This window comes from Lathamus discolor, chromosome 12 (assembly GCF_037157495.1).
Source record: "Lathamus discolor isolate bLatDis1 chromosome 12, bLatDis1.hap1, whole genome shotgun sequence".
Classification (NCBI taxonomy): Eukaryota; Metazoa; Chordata; class Aves; order Psittaciformes; family Psittacidae; genus Lathamus; species Lathamus discolor.
Genome location: NC_088895.1, coordinates 11,861,809 through 11,880,491, shown reverse-complemented (window position 1 = coordinate 11,880,491; position 18,683 = coordinate 11,861,809). Strand labels below are relative to the sequence as shown.

At 39.2% G+C, this 18,683-nt stretch overlaps 1 protein-coding gene across 2 annotated transcripts in view; it reads right to left on the bottom strand.

Annotated features, from left to right (window-relative positions):
* SBNO1 (strawberry notch homolog 1) overlaps positions 1-18,683 on the bottom strand; it is a 34,346-nt gene that overhangs the window by 11,141 nt on the left and 4,522 nt on the right. For both annotated transcript variants that reach the window (XM_065692155.1, XM_065692156.1), the window contains exons 2-20: positions 16,457-16,590; positions 15,694-15,798; positions 13,636-13,945; positions 11,893-11,993; positions 10,883-10,979; positions 9,665-9,825; positions 8,520-8,653; positions 8,282-8,372; positions 7,198-7,359; positions 6,535-6,670; positions 6,352-6,457; positions 4,984-5,137; positions 3,622-3,804; positions 3,303-3,400; positions 2,491-2,642; positions 1,750-1,947; positions 1,289-1,459; positions 1,032-1,201; positions 45-176 (exon numbers count right to left, since the gene is read on the bottom strand). In XM_065692155.1, coding sequence (XP_065548227.1) covers positions 45-176; positions 1,032-1,201; positions 1,289-1,459; positions 1,750-1,947; positions 2,491-2,642; positions 3,303-3,400; positions 3,622-3,804; positions 4,984-5,137; positions 6,352-6,457; positions 6,535-6,670; positions 7,198-7,359; positions 8,282-8,372; positions 8,520-8,653; positions 9,665-9,825; positions 10,883-10,979; positions 11,893-11,993; positions 13,636-13,945; positions 15,694-15,798; positions 16,457-16,588 — 2,793 coding nt within the window. In that variant the 5' untranslated portion in view covers positions 16,589-16,590. The remainder of the gene's footprint in view (positions 1-44; positions 177-1,031; positions 1,202-1,288; positions 1,460-1,749; positions 1,948-2,490; positions 2,643-3,302; positions 3,401-3,621; positions 3,805-4,983; positions 5,138-6,351; positions 6,458-6,534; positions 6,671-7,197; positions 7,360-8,281; positions 8,373-8,519; positions 8,654-9,664; positions 9,826-10,882; positions 10,980-11,892; positions 11,994-13,635; positions 13,946-15,693; positions 15,799-16,456; positions 16,591-18,683) is intronic.

Here is an 18,683-nt window from a genome sequence, read left to right as displayed (position 1 = left end):
CACTACAGCATCTGGCAGGGTTTTAAGCGCTATGTAAGGATTACCTTATCTCCATCCATGAACCTCTGCTTCTCTGTGATGTTCAGAATCTCAACAGGCACATCAAGTTCGGATCTCGACTCATAAGATATGCTGCCATCATCATTGCTCACGACTCTCCCTTTGCGGCCCGTCATCTTTACAAATAAAAGGGAACTTGTTATGGCAACACCAAAATTATTACGTGACCAAAACCTTCAAAAATGATGCTATTGATTCATATACCAGCCTTAAAATTGATTCATTTACTCCAAGTGCAAAACTGCATTAGAGAACCTCAATTATTTTTGGTTGATGACATTATGTGCTTTATGGAACATTTATTTAAAGGTAACTCAGGCAATCAAAAGCTTAAAGCGTATCTATGTAGAAATTACACAGCAGTATACACTGCTGTCTATAAGGGATTCACCAAGAGTACTAAGAAACTAAACCGACAGCTGAGATTGTCATTGATTTTAACAGGGTCTTTTAAATCACAGTGATATTTCTGCATGATAGACAGCCAGCTTACTAAAGACATGTTTCTAAAGTTATTGAGAAAGACAGTAATTCATACGGCTTTTCACTAACAGTTTTATTATACAGCTTCTTAATCTGCATTGCCTAGGAAGATGAACTAAAGCTGCCTTCTATGTTAGATACATCAGCTTCAAATTGACTACAACTAGAGATATACACTACTCTAAAGCAAAGAAGAAGCTAGTATGATTTACCCAAGTAGAAACTGTCACTCTCAGAAACAACCTGTTAGCCTATTCAGAGCTCTTCTCTGTATTCTAATACAATCTTCAAGTTTCTCTTTAATTCAGAGGCATTCAAAGCAACCTATACTTAGTCCTGTGAAATTACTAAAACTGATAAACAAGTTCTCTTTAATAGATATGTAGGACACATGAAACCTTGAAGGAGGATTTACTGCAGCCAGATAACGTATGCCTGGCTGTAGAAAGCAAAACATCAAGTTTTTCTGCATGTGAACACCAGCCTACCTCTGCAACGTTTTCAGGACCACCCAGTTCATCTATAAGCTCATCCAGTGTATTTGGTGGAAGATCTTCAGCCAGCTTTTCCAGTTTATCAAGCAGTTCTTTTTTCATTTGCTGAGCCCTTTCGACAGCATCCTGGCTTGTTACAAAGCTGCTGTTTGTGTTACTGTTGGCTGGAATTTTAAGAGAGACTCTTTAGCAGTTAGAAATGTCACTGCCTAACTGCTAAGAGAATCAATGTCAGAGAAACTTATTCTTACCTGACGTGTTGGTACTAGAGGTGGTGGTACCAACGGTGGAAGTAAAACAGCTAGGTCGTTTTGATCCGAGACCAGAAGCTAGTAAGGCACTTTGAATAGAATCTGGGTCTATGCTTTTCTTCTTTTTCTTGTCTTTATTCTTTTTATGCTCTTTTCTAATTAACCAGGGATCTAAAGTTAAATAAAGTTACTTTTAAGAAGTTGAGCCTTTACAGGAAAAAAACCCCATCCTTTCCTTTGAAAAAGCCCATTCTCATTACAGAAGTCAGAACTCCAGTGTGTAAAATCTACTTACAGAAGATGCAAATCAACATTCTAGTACCAGTTCCAGTCTCATTAGAATTAAACTACATGCTTATCAAGCACTTTGTTTCGGCTCATTGAAATGGTTAGGCAAGATTTTATGCTTACTATCTGCAAGTACAACTACTTGCTTGATGAGACACTTAAAACTGTCTTACCATCTTCATCATCTTCACTGGATTCATCTCTGAACGGGTTGAAATCATCATCATCTCCAGAACTCAAAAACCTGGAGCTCTCATTATCACTTTCTTCATTGTCTGAAGCATCAGACTCACTTTCACTCTCATCAGAGCTGCTACCTGCAAGGCCACCTGTTTTGCGAGCTTTTTTTGCTTCTCTGCTTACTTCTTCACCTAATTCCATCGTCACCCCAGAAGAAAAGTTCAGTTAGTTTAGACCTTGTAGCTTATTTTTGAGACCTGTTTTACCAACACTGCAAACACACTAGAAAAATATTCTTTTAAACATTTCTATTTTCAGAAGCTGAATCTAAGATTTAAGACCTCTCTGTTTATTATCACCCCCTTTTCAGTAAGAACATAATCAGTTTGGGAAGGGAGGTGGTTTAGGCATCCCTTTAGGGAGCCTCAAAGAAAGTGATCATTTGTGTAACTGCATCAGAAAGTGGTCTGACACATGCAAGTCAATTGGGATAAAGTCCCATACCAGATCAACCCAATTCTAAGCAAAGAAATAATCAGAATTTACAGGTTATAACGCTTCAGAGAGGTTTAAAACAATCTATTAATGGAAGTTTCTTGTAGCAGACTTGCAATACATGCTCTTTCATGAATGATTATACCCATATTTGCACTCCCATATTTTCCCCAGAGTTCACTCTTAGGCAGCTCTAAAATTGCCATTTTCTGGCATTAGTGTAGGAACTTAAGCATTACCTTTCCGTTTCTTTATTTTGTTCTCCTTACAAGGGCTGTCTCTGGGTGAATTGTTATTACTTTGAGCAGTCAAATCAATTCCCAACAAGCTAAACAGCTTCTTCCTGTCAGGAGCTGGAAAGTGCTTTTCAATAAGAGACTGGAATACTCCTCTGCGTAAGAAAAAAAGGATCCTTCAGTCAAATTTGCATTTACTTAAAGTAGAAACCTGCAAAGTTTCACAGCTTGCTTGGCTTCTCTGAAGAATTATTCCTTGTGAATGCTACTACACAAGGGGGCTGTACTATTATCACCCATATTGCTGTATCTGTCACCTTAAAAGTACGAGACATTTATTCTACAGCACTGTTACTTATAGCTTGTTAAATAAGTTTTTGGTATCAAGTGGTATTGCTACTGCCATTTTTTTATTGCTTCAAGTTTAAATGACAGATTAACTTAATAAATTAAGATCTTCAGCAAGGTGGTCTCAGGATTGGAGCTGGCTCATCTGCTAGAAGAGGGAAGACATGATTGTAACTCATTTTGCAGTGTACACTTGGCAAGCCTTCCCCTCCTCGCAGTTTGAGTAGAACAGGACCAGCTGTTCACACCTGAGAACACCATTTCAGAATGCCAGCAGAACCAGGAACTAACCAATGGTTCCACTTGAGCAATACTGTCAGATTTACGTACAGGCAGCTTAAGAGCTTCCGTACTAAAGCTACCCCCAAGTTTCTGCGCACTGGTGCATGTTTTACACGAGAAAGGACAAACGCTAAACTGGATTAAGGTGAGTTTTGTAAAGAGCAGTTCTAAGACTTCAGGCTTACTTTGCTGTGGAAACAAAGTCATTCAGTTCACCACCACCTTCCTCCAAAGCTTCTAAGGTTCTTGCTTCTCCTGTTGACTGCAGGCCAATGACAACACACTGAAGGACAAGTGAACACAAGACATTGTTAATAAGATCACTGACTTGTAAGTTTACTTTTGCCTGAATTTCTGCTTATTAAATAGCTTCAATACCACAGAGTACAAAACCATGCTACTATGTCTACTACTGTGTCTGAAGATACTTGTTATTATAAGCAACAAAATCCAATAGCTTTACATTAAACAAAGGTATTTAAATACAGGCCTTGATCAACTTACCTTCCCATTCTTGATTTCTTCCCGAGCCAGCTGCACCACCCTCTTCACTTTAGATGCTATGCAAAGGTACTTGAAGAACCTCTGGTGAGCTGACCAAAACTGACCCCACATGGACTTTTTCATTCGTTGTTCTGCATCAATAAGGTCGGCTGCTTGCTGAAACCTCTCTCTAGCACTGACCCACTGAGGAAGAAAACATTAATGGCTTTGTATGTCACATTTCAAGGCTACATAGATAACGTTTTCAACAGCCAAATAAAGACAGGAGTTTAAAAGTTACAGTGCTATGGGACTGAAAGACAAGGAAACTTCGTATAGATCAAGCAGAGCTCATGAAAAACATAGCTAAGCTTAGTAAATTCAGAAGATAATTACTCTCATAATGAAAAGCAGATACATTTACATTACTAACAGTGCAAACATACACAGTATTTTCTAATTACGCAGTTTCTCCATGAATACATTCTACTTAAGGAAGCAAAGAACACTGCCCATAATTCAGCATAAAGCAAGATCCCAAGAGAAAAACCCCACTGCCTTCGTTTCTACAACACTGTGTTATAGCAATTGTTTCCAGATTAGGTAAACTAAGCCTTGGACACAAGCTTAGCAATTCTTCTAAACAACATCCATAAGAAAGTGCTGTTTTAAAGCTGTTATATACCTGTCAAAGATAAAGTTCTATTCTGGTAGCCATACAACATGAATTAAGTTATGCTTAAGCACCTCTTAAAAGCAGGTAAAGACCCTGCTTATTTTAACCTTTGTCCAAGGAACAATTATTTTTATTCTATGATTCTATGAATGTGCACTCTAGAGAAAGACATTCCGCTTAGCATATGGATAAAACAATTAAGAACAACATGAAAACAACCTGCACGTGAACAAACATTAAAAGGGAATCAAAGCTTCACTGCTTTAGATTTGATCTGCCACGTGATTAAAACTATCACCCGGCACTGTTTAACTACAAGCACCACTCCACCATACCACTGCAATGAAGAAGAGCATGCAGCCTGTCTAACCTGCAGCTTGTTCTCAGCTCAGCTGCATAAAGGGGGAGGACTGGAGCACAAAAATACAACTAATAGGTGAGCAGCCTTATCTCAGGCTGCAGTGACCAACCTCTGAAGTACTACTAGAAGGCAGTGGATTTGGTAGATCCTAGAAGATGCAGCTTTCATAACTCAGAAGAAGAATTAACAGCTTTTGCCAAGTCTTGAATGGAGAAACCTTTACACTGAGACAAGAAGATGCGATGCCTATCTCACAAGAGGCTGTTTCGGGAGCAATCAAGTTTAAACCAAGTAACTTCAACCTCTCAGAACTCAATACAGAAAGCAAATTCAAGAGTATGCTTACCAGTTTCACAGATTTATTGTACATTTTAACATATTCCTGTGAAAGCAGAACTTCATCAATTTTGAAAGTTACACCTGAAAAACTCAACTGTCTTGCTATGTACATTCCTCTCAGCTTCATATCCATAGCAACTATTTCCATGGCACCAACACCTCTAAAATAAAGGAATAAATTAAGTCAGTATTAGAATTGTCAAGAGCAAGGATTTAAAAAAACAAAACAAAACCACCAAAATTACTGAAGTGCTTTAGAAGAAAACAACATGCTTACAAATGTGAAGGAATGTCTCCAAAATCATTAGTACTGCTTTGTTAAACACATCCAATCAGGGGGACTTGAAATTTAGCCTTCATGTAAAACTATATCCCTGCCTTGTGATTATTTAGTGTATCCCAAGAGGTATAAACACTCAGTAGTTACTTTTCCCCTAGCATGCATTAGGAGACAGTACCTTAAACTGTAATTGGATAGTTTTGTTGGTCTAAATATATAGATCTATATATAACAAAATCTGGCATTGCAATTTTATAAACTCCAGTGAAGACTTAAAATAATAAACTGCATTAAGCTATTCAGATTTATGGTGGTATGAAAATAATTAAGCTAGTAGGTAACTTAAACCCTCTTCAACAGCAACACACCTTCAGCAATACCTTGAGAGCACAAAGTCAACTGCAGAGCTAACTTACAAGCTTGGGCCTGTAATTTCATTATTGCTCATTTAATACGCGCTCAGTAATGAAGTGGAGACTACACTTGCAGTCTAGAGAAGTCATGCATCAGGTAGATGCTACGCAGGAAGATGCATAATAAGCTCTACTGCAGCATTCTGAAGTGTTTAAAATTCTTTTTAAGTAGGCAAAAATATATTAAGATGCTCACCTACAAAAGAATGTAGCAGCTGCATTTTCTATTGACCTCTCATATTTAGTTCTTTTAATAAGCTCTGAAATACAAAGCACCTTGCAACAGCATGCACAATCTTCCTGAACTAAGTTCTTATGCCAGAAAACATAAGAGCAAGACTTCCTGTTCAACTGCCTAAGCTGAATGTGTAAGCATTAGAGGGCTTCTGCACATAGTGAAACATCAACTGAGCATACTCAGTACATACAATGTGGTTCATGGCATAACACCCCCATTTTAAGAGGGCTATTTTCCCAGCAAGCCTCTAAAGATCTCAAACTTTTCTAAGTGCACGAGAAACACCCCATTTTTCACTACATAAATCGATTCTAGCGTTTAAATCTAGCAGAAATGTAAAGCTGACAGGACAAATGTGCAGAGGACTAGGAGTGAGCGAAGACAAAGGAACCGGAAAGCATAGTCAACCATACGTGTTCTTGCTATAGCTCTTTCAAACAATACCTTCTTTCAACAGCCTGAATAAAATCACTGAATTCCCTAAAGGGAGTTCCTTCACCCCATATTCCAAGACGGTTCATATATGCCATATTTCTTGGCTCAGATGCACCTAGGAGAAGAACACACTCAGTACCGGTGCCATTAAAAGCATACAGAGACATTTAATGCAAACCAAGTAGTACATACCTGTGGCACTGGCATAAACAACCCTGGCTTTCGGAAGTTTATTCTGAAGTTCCAATACAGCCAGACCTGTTTTTGTTGGTTTGGAGGAACCAACAGGACACAGATTCTTTGCTTTATGACACTCATCAAATACAATCTGAACTGTAACTAAGGAAGACACTTGGTCCCACAGCTAAACCAGAGATCTGGTAATCACAAGAGGTGGCAGCAGTAAATGATAAACTCGGAAAGATGCTGGGCATATTTTTCACTAAGTGCCTTGGGAAAAATATTTAGCTAGGAAATACTTAAGAGCACAATTACCAACTCTCGAGTACTTTAAGATGTGGTCAATACTCCGAATTTTATGAACTCACTGGAGAAAATTTCAGTGTAAGCTTAAGGTTCTTGAACATCACACTTGTATTTTATGTGCTTTTTCTAGAAAAAGCAGAAGCTTCACTCTTGTATCAGAGTTGGGTGGCAACAGTACGATGGTAGTAGATTTGGCACGAGGTTTGTAAAGCTTCAAGTCTAACGTCGGAGCACGCACACAGTCAACTACTGTCAGGAATAAAGACCACCACTTAAAAATACCAGCAAATAAAAGTATAAGAGTATCTTTAGGACGTGAGCTTAAAGAGCAGTTTGGTTACAATCAACTGAACTCCAGATAAAGGATACGACTCCATCAAAGTCTTCACCGCACCAGTGAAGAAGCTGCTTTAATCTGGTTTTGTATTTACCACCAGACTGACTTTCACCAATAAGAGAAGAGTAGGTAGCAAAGATGACCCCTTTCTTCACGCTTCCATTATGCTTGGAAGAAATTTTCCCATACTTGAACTGCAATAAAAAGGAATTACAGGAATTATTCAGAAGAGATCCTACCTACTACGTGATTAAGGGGTGCTGGTGGTCTTAATGGAAAGGTGTATACACTTTGAACCACCTGTATCCCTACATCATGATGATGGCATGGCTGGCACATGGTGATGTGGTTAATGGGTTATGCAGGGCCATACTTAAATACGTACTTATGGAAGACTAGATCTGCGGCCTCAAAAAGATTAACAGCCACATTCTTTGACTACATGGTCTCCTTAAATACAATGAAGATTTTAGTTTCAATGCATGCTTTAGAGCTAATAGGTCAAGTGTATTTATAGCTACCACCATAAATGACAATTTCGGAAGCTTTTTAGTATTTTAGAAAGTATTTAGTAGTATTTTAGAAATTAAGACTTTACAAAGCAGAAATATTAACTTAAACCAAACTTTAAGTTCAGTAAGTTCAACCAGTTCACAGTTTAAGTGGCTAATCCTGAGAAGAGTCACCAAAAATAACTGCATATGCCACTGCTGCTTTAATAAGTTACTGAGGAAGCCTATTATTCAAGTATTACACACAAAATGTAGTACATATAAAATGTGTGCTGGGAGACAGAAAGGAAAAAAATGTAAATGCTGCAAAATCTAAAGATTTAATGAATACTTCAGAAAATACCAGTAATAGCAACAGTGGCTTCTATAGTATTTTAGAAAACATCACATGCTGAGACTTAATCCTACAATAGGGCCTATTTACACAATTAACTTCAAGCACTGTTTGGTTCTTCACAAGATTAAAGCCTGTCAAACAAGACCTACACAGCAAATGTATTGAAATTAGTACATTCTTGCTCTTAGGACAGTCAACATGCACAACTCGTCACACAAGCGTACCTAAAGTTTTGCCTCAACTGTACATAGTAAAAAGTTTCCACACCTTGTTTAATGAATGAACCAATATGTTTTTTGCTCCAATATCTCTCAAATCTCTTTCAGCATCGTATTTCAGATCATTTGACACGCTAAACCTGAAGATATAAAACAAAGCACATATTCTGTAAGTTACAGCAGTTGTTCAGAAAGCACTTGCTAGAACATGTCAGAAGACAGATTACACTGAATTTAAGTACTACAGTCACTACAGTGTCTGCTCTGACAAATCCTGACACACTTACCAGACTGCTCTTTTTCTGCCTAACAAGTAATTTTCATAGATGATTCCAGCTATGGTCCTTCCTTTTCCTACACCAGCACCATCGCCTATCAAGAATCCAGCTCTGTCTCCATTGGGCAGGAATGTTTCATGTTGCTGTAGGAGAAAGAACAAAAAACTTGTACCCATTCTCCAGAACACATCACTGTGGATTGTCAGAAATAAGCAAACGTAAGAACCATCCTATTGGATGTGACCGGCGGTCCACCCAGCCAAGCGGCCTCCTGACAGCAGAAAGAAGGGATTTTCTCTAGGGAGAGCATACGAGCTTATGGACTGCTTTATGTGATCCATTATTCCCTTTAGCACCTACAACTGCTGTAAAATTGCTGTATACATCTGTAATTCTTTTAGTGTCTACTACTACACTGAATGTCTTTTTTTAACCCACTCACATGCCCCTCCACAGCCTTCTGTGGCACCAAACCCCAGACATCCACTGCCTATGTAAAGATGTATTCTCCTATCCATTTTAAAATCTATTTCCTAGCAGTTTCCCCAAGTTCTGCTCTGTTCTTGTTTTGTGGGATTCCACTGCCTTCTTAGTTATATAAAACTGGATTTCATGCCTCTTAATTTTTCTCCTCTCTAGATCAAAGTGCCCCAGCCTCATTAGTGTCTTCTCATGAGCCAACTTATTCCCTTCTGCGACCCTGTTAGCTGTCTTCTAACTTCACCACCTTCCTCCCTGACAGTGCTGCAAGCACAACATCTCATGGGAGCCCACTGAAGTTTAATATGGCAGCAAAGTAACACCCAATCTTGTCCTCCATGCCCATCCCAGTGATGCCAGTGTTTGCTTTCCTAACCTGCTGCTACTGCAGCCATTAAGTTACTTCAGAGAAATAAAAGGAATGACTAAGAGGTCCTTCCTGAGTTTTAAGACAGTCTGAGATCAGCATCATGGAAGTGGCTTAGGCAAAGCTTTTCTAGGTGTATCACCTCACATTTATCTGAAGCTTACCTGATGCTTTCTAATACAACTCAAACCTTTAAGCTCTTCTTACTTTATCTCCTTATAAAACTGACATAGCTGCACTTGTCAGAGAATAGTTTTTCTTCTTAAATTCTATGTTAGCTTTTAAGCTGTACTAATGTCTCCCATACCTGGGCTGCGTAAGTGATTGCTTCAAGCTGCAGAGCTGACAACCAGCCACTATCAATTGTTTCTTCTGATATTGATGTCTGGTACCACACATCAGGAGGAGTTACACTGGATAACGAGCTGGTTTCCACTACTGGGTCAGGGTGACGTAGACCAATTTTTACTGGTTGAAAAGGAAGAGGGAAGAAGGGAGAAGATGAAAACATAGTACTGGTATTATATTTAGCAAAACAAATTACAGCTGCCTGTTGCAAAGGCAAGAACCACCACATTTTGGTGCAACAGTATGTCAAGAGTTAAGCTGCATCACATAAAGGAATACTCAAACCTGAATCTGAAGAACTGCTATCTTAATTTGTTCCTACTTTCACCACCTTCCCCCAATTTTTATGAGATTAGATAAAATTCAGTTAATAGAAAATTAAAGTATTTGTGTACTTGACGTGTTTGAGAAGAAATGGTTTGAACCTTGCCGTCCCAAAAGGCCAGAGGCAGCCTCAAGATGCCAGAATCACAAAAGCAACATTCTTCACACTATTTATGTAGCGCTGGTTTTAAGCGGTATGAGAAAAGATTTAGACCAGACATGGTTTAATTGCTGACAGAGCTCACCAGTGACAATAAGAATTAACCACTTAGCTACAAACTCCATGCAAATTTTTTTTTGCCTTGTTTTTACAGTAGGTCAGCCATGCACCCACAAAACAAGATAACAGCTTTTTGTCACTGATTGCAATAAAGAGGAGGAAAAATAAAGAGGAGATGGCCATTAACAGCAGTAAAATATTCACTTTTTTGTTTTAAACAGGTCTGAAGTCAGTCAGGAACAATGCAGGAAGAATGTGCTTAGGGTAGTGTTACACCAGAAAAGTCAAACTAGATTAAGTGACCACTTAATCCCGTTGCAAAATTTCCTCTGCTGAGGCACAAACCACCTTTACAGGAGTAAAGAAGGAGCTCACAAGTCATGTTTTGGAAGCAAGTACTGCTCAAAGATATGCTAAAGAACGCCTTTTCTGTTAAATTTGCATACCTTCCAAAACAAAGCACTATAAAAGAGAAAAATCTCCTAGGAAAACCCACAACAAATCCAGGTCATTTTCATTTGATTCAGATAGTAACCTATCTGGTTTTTGGTGCTAGTAATTACAGAAGAGTTAGCAACAAATTAGCTCACAAAACATTTCAGCCTTTTGACATAAAAAACCATGAGCTCGTACGTTTTATTGGCATATACTCAGCGTAAGTTTCTGCATGGCCCATTTCTTCTTCATCTTCTTCCTCGGGTTCCTCCTCTTCTTTTACTGCTGGCACTTTCTACAGTAGAGAAATACCTGCATTAGTCAAACAGCACATGGCTCATACTCTATATTCTGGGAATTAACATATGAAATGACCACAAACTTGCACGTGTATGTTTTAACACATGTACTATGTGAACCAGTGAGCAGCTGGGAAAACTACAGACCCAATTCTAGATATCACACTCTGAACAACCATTTAAAGACACACAGGCAGAGAACTTCCTTTCCTTTACAAGGAGAGGAAAGTATTCCAAACTCACATAAGCAGAGTGAAAAGAAACACTTTTTACAGCATATTAAATCCAAAGTGACTTAAAGAAAACTGCCTTAAAAACAGCAGTTAATAGCGAAAACCCAGCTTTCAAGTGCTCCCATTCTACATTCATTACATAACTTCACAACTTCAGGGAATAGTTACAATAACCAGTTCTGTCCAGTACTCTCTGAAATCTGAGTGTTATCCATTTTATATTATCACCTCGATCAATAAGTTAGTATTTTAAAGTATTCATACTCAAATTACATCTTAAATCAAACTGACCAGGTCAGCCATGCTAGAGAAAGTCTTCTGACTTCATCATTTCTAGTTACATGAACAGGGATACTTTAAAAGAAAATGCCTTAAACCACAAAGTGATATGCTTATCAGCTCACAATGAGCACACCCTTAATCCACAAAATGAGGTTAAGGACAGTAATTTCTTGGAATTGTCATTTATTATACAGATAGTCAGCTCTACACAGCTGTTAGTTTTTATCATTTAACCAAGTATTCATCCAATGGAGAAACTAACCTTATGAACAAACAGATGCACTCAGTAACTTCACCACGGAAAAGGCAGATATGAGTAACTACCAAAATTAGTCACAGGGGGTTGTGGCCAGTAAAATATACATTTGGCAAATTAACTATTTGTACTACTTACCATAGTAGGGGAAAAACTTCTCATTTTAATATCATTTATCCATATTCTTGCTACCTCTTTTGTGGAAGCCTCCTTCTTCACGGCACCATTGCTCAGGTCAGCTACAAAAGAAAAGCTGTGTTTTATAGGAATTGCCTCCAAACATTGACTCCAATTCACATTCTTCTCTATTAATAAACAGTAAGAGAAATTTAAAACATCTATTGTGTTCTTAAAGCATCGGTGTGCTACTATTTTTGTCCAGATTAAAAAGTATCTCAGCAAGGAGATAAATCCCGTTACTTCTTTGACTGAAGAAGCTTCCCATGCAACACAGCTGCATCCAACAGTGACATTGTGACCAGTTGTGTGTGAGTTTCAATACTGAAATAATTCTGACCATGACCAAATCTATACATAACATTTAGAAATACTCTGTCTTGTGAGCCTTTGAAGTTTCATAACAAACCAGAAAGTCCAGTGTTTCAACAGAAATGAGATTACCTGATCTAGTGGCATTTACCACCTCAGGACAAACTACAGTTATATCTGTAAAACAAAAAGTCAACGCTTTGGACTCAGTTGTTTAAAGTTTATAGCAGGATCTTTCAAGAAGACGATTTATTAACTTCCCTGTCCTCTGTCACATTTGGAAGCATCCAGCAATAAGGTTTATACAGAAGTGAAACAATTTACACAAGGGTAGACGTAAAACATTGAGAGCAGCTGTCAAATTTCCATCACACTGAGAGTCAATGCGTGTAATAAATTCAGCATAATTGTCCCTAACAAACAATTAAGACAATTGCACAAATAAAGATCCCCTCAAAGAAGCCGCATAATTTAACTTCTTAAAATTTTACAATCTAGAACTCCTGCTGCCTGAATTATGTGAAAAGACCATGGTGCCTTCCAAGAGCTCATCTGCCCTTGAAATTTCTACACACATTTGGGGTTTTATAACCACCAAGAAAGATCCAGAAACACAAGGGCACAAAGAATAGAAATGCAGTTCTAGAAGTTCCACACCTCCTTTTCACTTAATACAGAAGCTACAGATTCAACTACTTTCTGCAGCTGTGCCACTACAACAGCTACTGTGCATTGATGCTACCTACTACTTATCTCTCCTGTGAGTTTTCATTAAGCACCAAGGCATCAGTCCTATAAAACCTTCTCCCTCTCCTCTTCCTCACTCCTTCACCCCCCACCCCAGCTTCAGTCAGTGTCTCAATTTTGCCAACCATGCAATGAAATAGAGGCACATCCTTCTTTTTGTTTCAGTCCTAACAGACAGCTTCATCTACTGCATGCTCTATCTGCATATGGAAAAATAGGTTACTTCCAATCCTGCCTATAAGATCAGTATATCTTAGAGACAGTGGAAAAAAGTACTAATTTGTCATAGTTCCACAGCAACTATCCAGTAGAACAGAAAGTGATGCAGACTCAAGATAGCTACATCAACTTCAGTAATGTTCACAAATTAATTTTACCAATTTGCCAACTGCAGTCTAAAAATGTAAATCTTCCTCATTCCTTACAGTAAATCAAGAGCTTAGTTATTTTTAAAAGCCTTTCTGTATTACTTCACCCTGAATGCTAACAGTATTCCAGTTAGACCAGAATTTATCAGGTTTTCTGGACCATTTATTTTTACTGAGATATTCTACTGATCAATGAAAATACAAGACGTGCAAAGACCTTCACATTCTGTTATTTCACTATTTGTCTAAAAAAATAAGAATCAAAAGGAAAACTCACTTGCTGCAGTTGCTACTGGCTGGGCAATATTAGGAGGTGGCTTCAATTTCATGAGTTCATTAAGACTATTGTTCTTTAGCAGATCTTTCAGCTGAATCTGGTCCTTCGAAGGTGCAGTGGTCAAGGCATTGCGAACTGCTGGTGCTGCAACCGAGGGACGAGTAGTTGTGCTGGTCTGGATGATTTTTGCTACAGTGATAGTCTGCCTTGTAGTTGTAACAGGTGTTGTTTTTGTCATCACTAGCGTAGTCCCCAAAGTTGGAAGCTGATTTATTTGATTCAGCACAAAGGTTGTGGTGGATGGTGGTTGCTAGCAACAAAATACAGGGAAATTTTCAGAAGACAGTGAAAAAGAGCAGACTTTCGTAGCCTTCCATCTACAGGATAAGGAGTCACCAGTTTTTAAAACACTTGTAATAAGAAATGTCTTCATATAACATGCTGAAGATGTTAAGAGTAATTATCTTGTGGTGCAACAGTCTGAGCAAGAAGTGTCTATCAATACACAGCCATACGTGGTTTTGCATGGTATTTTCACATTTTAAAGGAAATATAGGATGAAGGATTCATTGCCTAGGTACAAGACGTGACTACTGCAGGTACAGGGACCCTATGCTGAGAATTTCAAATACGTACACTTGTGCACAATTGCTAAGCTTTCACGGACTCAGTACAAGCAGAATTGAGATGATGGCCAAGTGGCACTTTACAGCCCCACCTCTCTCATTACATTTTACTAATACACTGTATTGGGTTTATGTGGCAAGGTTAGGCTGCAGGGGTGGCTTCTCTGAGAAGACGCCAGAAGCCTCCCCCACATCCAATAGAGCCAGTTCCAGCCTTCTGTAAGATGAACCCACAGCTGGTCAAGGCTGAGCCCATCATAGCTAGTACAGTGTTTTGGCTTTAGTGTGAGAACATGCTGATAAGACACCCATGTTTTAGTTGTTGCTGAACAGTGCTTATCCCCATCAAGGACTTTTCAGTCTCTCATGCTCTACCAGTGAGGAGGCGCAGGAAGAAGCCAAGAAGGAGCAGAGACCTGACCCAAACTAGCCAGAGGGATATTCCATACCATAGCTTGTCATGCTCAATATAGAAACTGGGGGGAGTTACTCAGAAGGGACTGATTACGGCTGGGTATCAATGGGTGCTGAGCAATTGTATTGTGCATCACTTGTGTTTATTGGGTTTTTTGACTTTTCCCTTTTAGTTTTATATTCTCTCCCCCTGTTACTTCACTTAGTAGTAGTAGTAGTAGTAGTATGTACCTCTTTAGCTATTAAATTGTTATTTCAACCCGTGGGATTTACATTCTTTTGATTCTTCTCCCCCTCCTGCCCAGAAGGAAGAAGGGGGGTTGTGAGTGAGCGGCTGCACGGTGCCGAGTTATCAGCTAGGTCTAAACCACAATGCATATTTAAGAAGGGAGGAAGAACACAGTGCAATCAACAACTGGGAGAAAGGAGTGAGAGTATGCAAGAAAACAACTCTGCAGGCTCCACCGTCAATGAGGAAGGAGGGGAGGTGGTGCTCCAGGCTGTCCACCTGCAGCTCATGCAGGGCCCCATGCCAGAGCAGATGCACGTCCTTCAGGCACATCATGACCCTATGGAGAGGGGCAGGTTTTCTGGCAGGACTTGCAGCCATGGAGGGACCCACATTGGAACAGTCTGTTCCTGAAGGACTGTGCGCCATGGGAAGGGCCCACAATCAGGCAGTTTGTGGAGAACTGCAGTCTGGGAGAATGGTCCATGTTGGAAAAGTTTGTGAAGGAGCTGCTGGAGCAGGGAACGAGCATGAGGAGGAAGCAGCGGCAGAGACGGAGCTCTCATTATCCTATCCAGTGATAACTGGCAATAAATTAATTCCCCCAAGTCAGGTCTGTTTTGACTGTGACACTGACTGCTGATCTCTCTGTCCTTCTCTCGGCCCACAAGTCTTGCATCATTTTTCCCCCATCCAGCTGAGGACGGGGGAGTGAAAGAGCACCTGATGTCCCACCAAGGTTAACCCACCACAATAACACATGTAAAACCTTGAAGTACCAGTCCTTACCCGAACATTTAATAAGGCTGGAGTCGATACAGTCTCTGGTTCTTGCTTCACAGCAGCTGTGGCCTCAGTCTCCAAGCCTAGTTCTAAAGCACTAAGTGGCACTGACTGCAGAGGAAAGAAAGTAAGCATCAGGGAACTTTAATATTAGCAGGGAAAGAAACCTTAAGAGTAAATATCCACCCACAAAACAGGGAAGTTCTCAACTGTGCCCATTAACAAAGGCTTCACTCAAAATAAAGATCAGCAAGAGGTCAATTTCACATCCAGAGAAGTTAAATGTACAACACTTTGTTAGTTAACTGCGGTAAAAATGTAATTAGTTTTGTGATATCACTGTTAAGCATACTGCTGTTCCCAGTCTATGGCTGAAACAGTCAATTATGTAATAACTGCATGCTGTCATGGAGCTTAAACACTGTGTTGTATTACACTTTTTTCACACATTTCATAGGAGAGTAGTTAGACTCCAGTGATGTTAGAGTTCTCCATGGATACATGACAGCAGGCCACCCCTTAACACTCAGAAGTTAAGTATATTTATGTTTATACTGACATAAACAGTGCACTTCAGATTGCATTTTTGGATGAAAGTTTAAAATTAATTAACAAGTCATTTTCCAATCTCAGTCCTATGAAGCAAAAAGTTTACGAAAACTCCACATTCATCAACTATTTGCCATGGATACTCCCCCTCCAGCCCCCCTCAGTACATCAGGTAGAAGCTCTTCTGTCCTACAGCAAACACCTATGTTCTTGTTTTAACCTGCTGAACAGCTGGAGTTGGTGCTGGAGTTGCAAGAACCACGTCTGGAGAGTCAATATCAAACAGGTCATTTGGACTGATTCCACTCTCACTCAAAGCAGCAAGCAACAGATCTTGTCCTGGCTCCACCATCTCTAAAAGAATTAGAACCACAAAGACCAGTTACGTTTCGTTCTGACTTTGCGCACACACACATACTCACAATTGAAGTTCCCCTTCCGGCATTTAAGGGCGTACATGATGCACTCTCTTGTACACACAGTTTCACTTTCCAGATTCGTCCTGGCTCTTTTGTTCATTTGTAGATTTTTCCTCTATTTTGTTTCGTAAATCTTTTCAACATACCCACCATATTTAGGAGCAGGAAGAATTAAGTAGTTTACTACAGAAGATGCTATCATACCCATAAACTTAAAAAGAAAAAATAAGCCTTTTCTGGTCTTTGTTGCAGCATGCTTTTGAGCATTACAAGAACTACAAGAGGCAGAAACCGTGAGACTCTACTATGCTAATGCCAGAGTCTTTGTCAGTGAAACACACTGCACGAGGGAAGCACAATTAAAACTCATTTAGTTTATCTTGTAACAACAAGTTAGCGATAAAAAGCTTATAAGGAAAGCTTTTCTTTCTTCCTTGCCATTACATTGGGTAGTAATTCATTCATAGGAGAAATTTTGTTTGGCATAGTGGAAAGAACCAATGTTCCATTATTGTAGTATGTTAACTACATATTAAATAGGACACTAACATCAGGTCACAGACTCCTTTATGTGTAGGACGAGCAAAATTAACTTCAAAAGCTATTCTAGACAGCGTAAAACCTTGTTAAAAAAGCCAAATACTCTGTTTTCAGATTAAGACAGAACAGAACATACTTTGCTTCCTTAAGAAGGAAGCCCATTTGTGTTAGTACTAAGACAAAAATTACATGAGACCACATAACTTGAGCTGTTGCTTATATATTCTATACCTCAATAGAGATTTACTTCCCTTCTCCTCTACACCCCCTGTAACATCCACTAGTAACAAAACAGCAAAACCTAACAAAGATGAACACCTATTTGAAAGGAGGCAAGAGGACAAAAATATTTACTGGCATTTTAGACACACTCATTCACAGACTCCAAATCAGAATTCACTTGCTCGTCCTCCTTTACATGTACAGCTAAGCCACATCCAGCTGCTTGGTCACACACATAACTCATTACAAGAATTACCTGTTCTGCCAAATGTGCTAAGTTAAGCCTCAGGCACATAATTCTTATTCTTTCTAGTTTTAGTCTGTGCAATAGTAGGAAGAAACCTTCTTTCAGTGGACTAATACCAAAATGGTGGCACCACAATTGAAGCGGTGGATGTAAGGGACTGGGATAAGGGGAAGACATATTTTGAAGCATCAAAAGACTGCACTACCCAAAAGAATAGCAAAGCAACAAGCAGTAATTGGTGGGACTGCTACTGACCACACGCAATCCCACTGAACACCACTTGCTGTGTCAAAACTAGATCCTCCTTTTTTTTAAGGCATTTGAGGTGATCACATAATTACAAACCAGACCATTCTGCCAATTTATCAGACACAGAAGATATTAAGAAATAAAGACATCTAGCAGATTTAATTAACATGGCAGCTCCTTCAAAGGATGTCACCTCCCACTAGTCTATCTCCTAGAACCTTGAATGGGTCATAAAAAATGAGTAAGAACAGACTGTCGGCTCTACCTTGCAGAAGGATTAAGTGCCTCATCTCAAAACAAGGGGATCTCACATATATATTAATTGGGTAGGACAAATCCTTAATTTTCAGACTGAAATATTAACAGCAAGGCTCATAGCTAAGTTTAGAAGCTTACAGCATTGTTTGCTGATTAGAAACAGGTGAGTTTACACAGATTAAGACTGCAGATGGAGTTTTAGCTCATCAGTACTTCTGGTGTTAGGAACTGCAGAACATTGAGATTAATTTGTCCACAAAAGGTGAATTAAGACAGGTTACCCCTTCAAAACAGCAGCTCCAAAACACTTCACATTCGTAACCCTACAGTGTCCATTTGGGAAAGGGGCATGAGGACTCTTCCACACAGTGCAACACCTTTGCTCTACATGGTCAAATAAACAAACCTAAATGTGCCAAGGAAAAAATGCCAGTTATGAAGCGTTTTAGTCTATATGTAGTTTTGATGACACCAGCTCTAAAAGAAGGTATGATTAAAACTTGGTTGAGAGA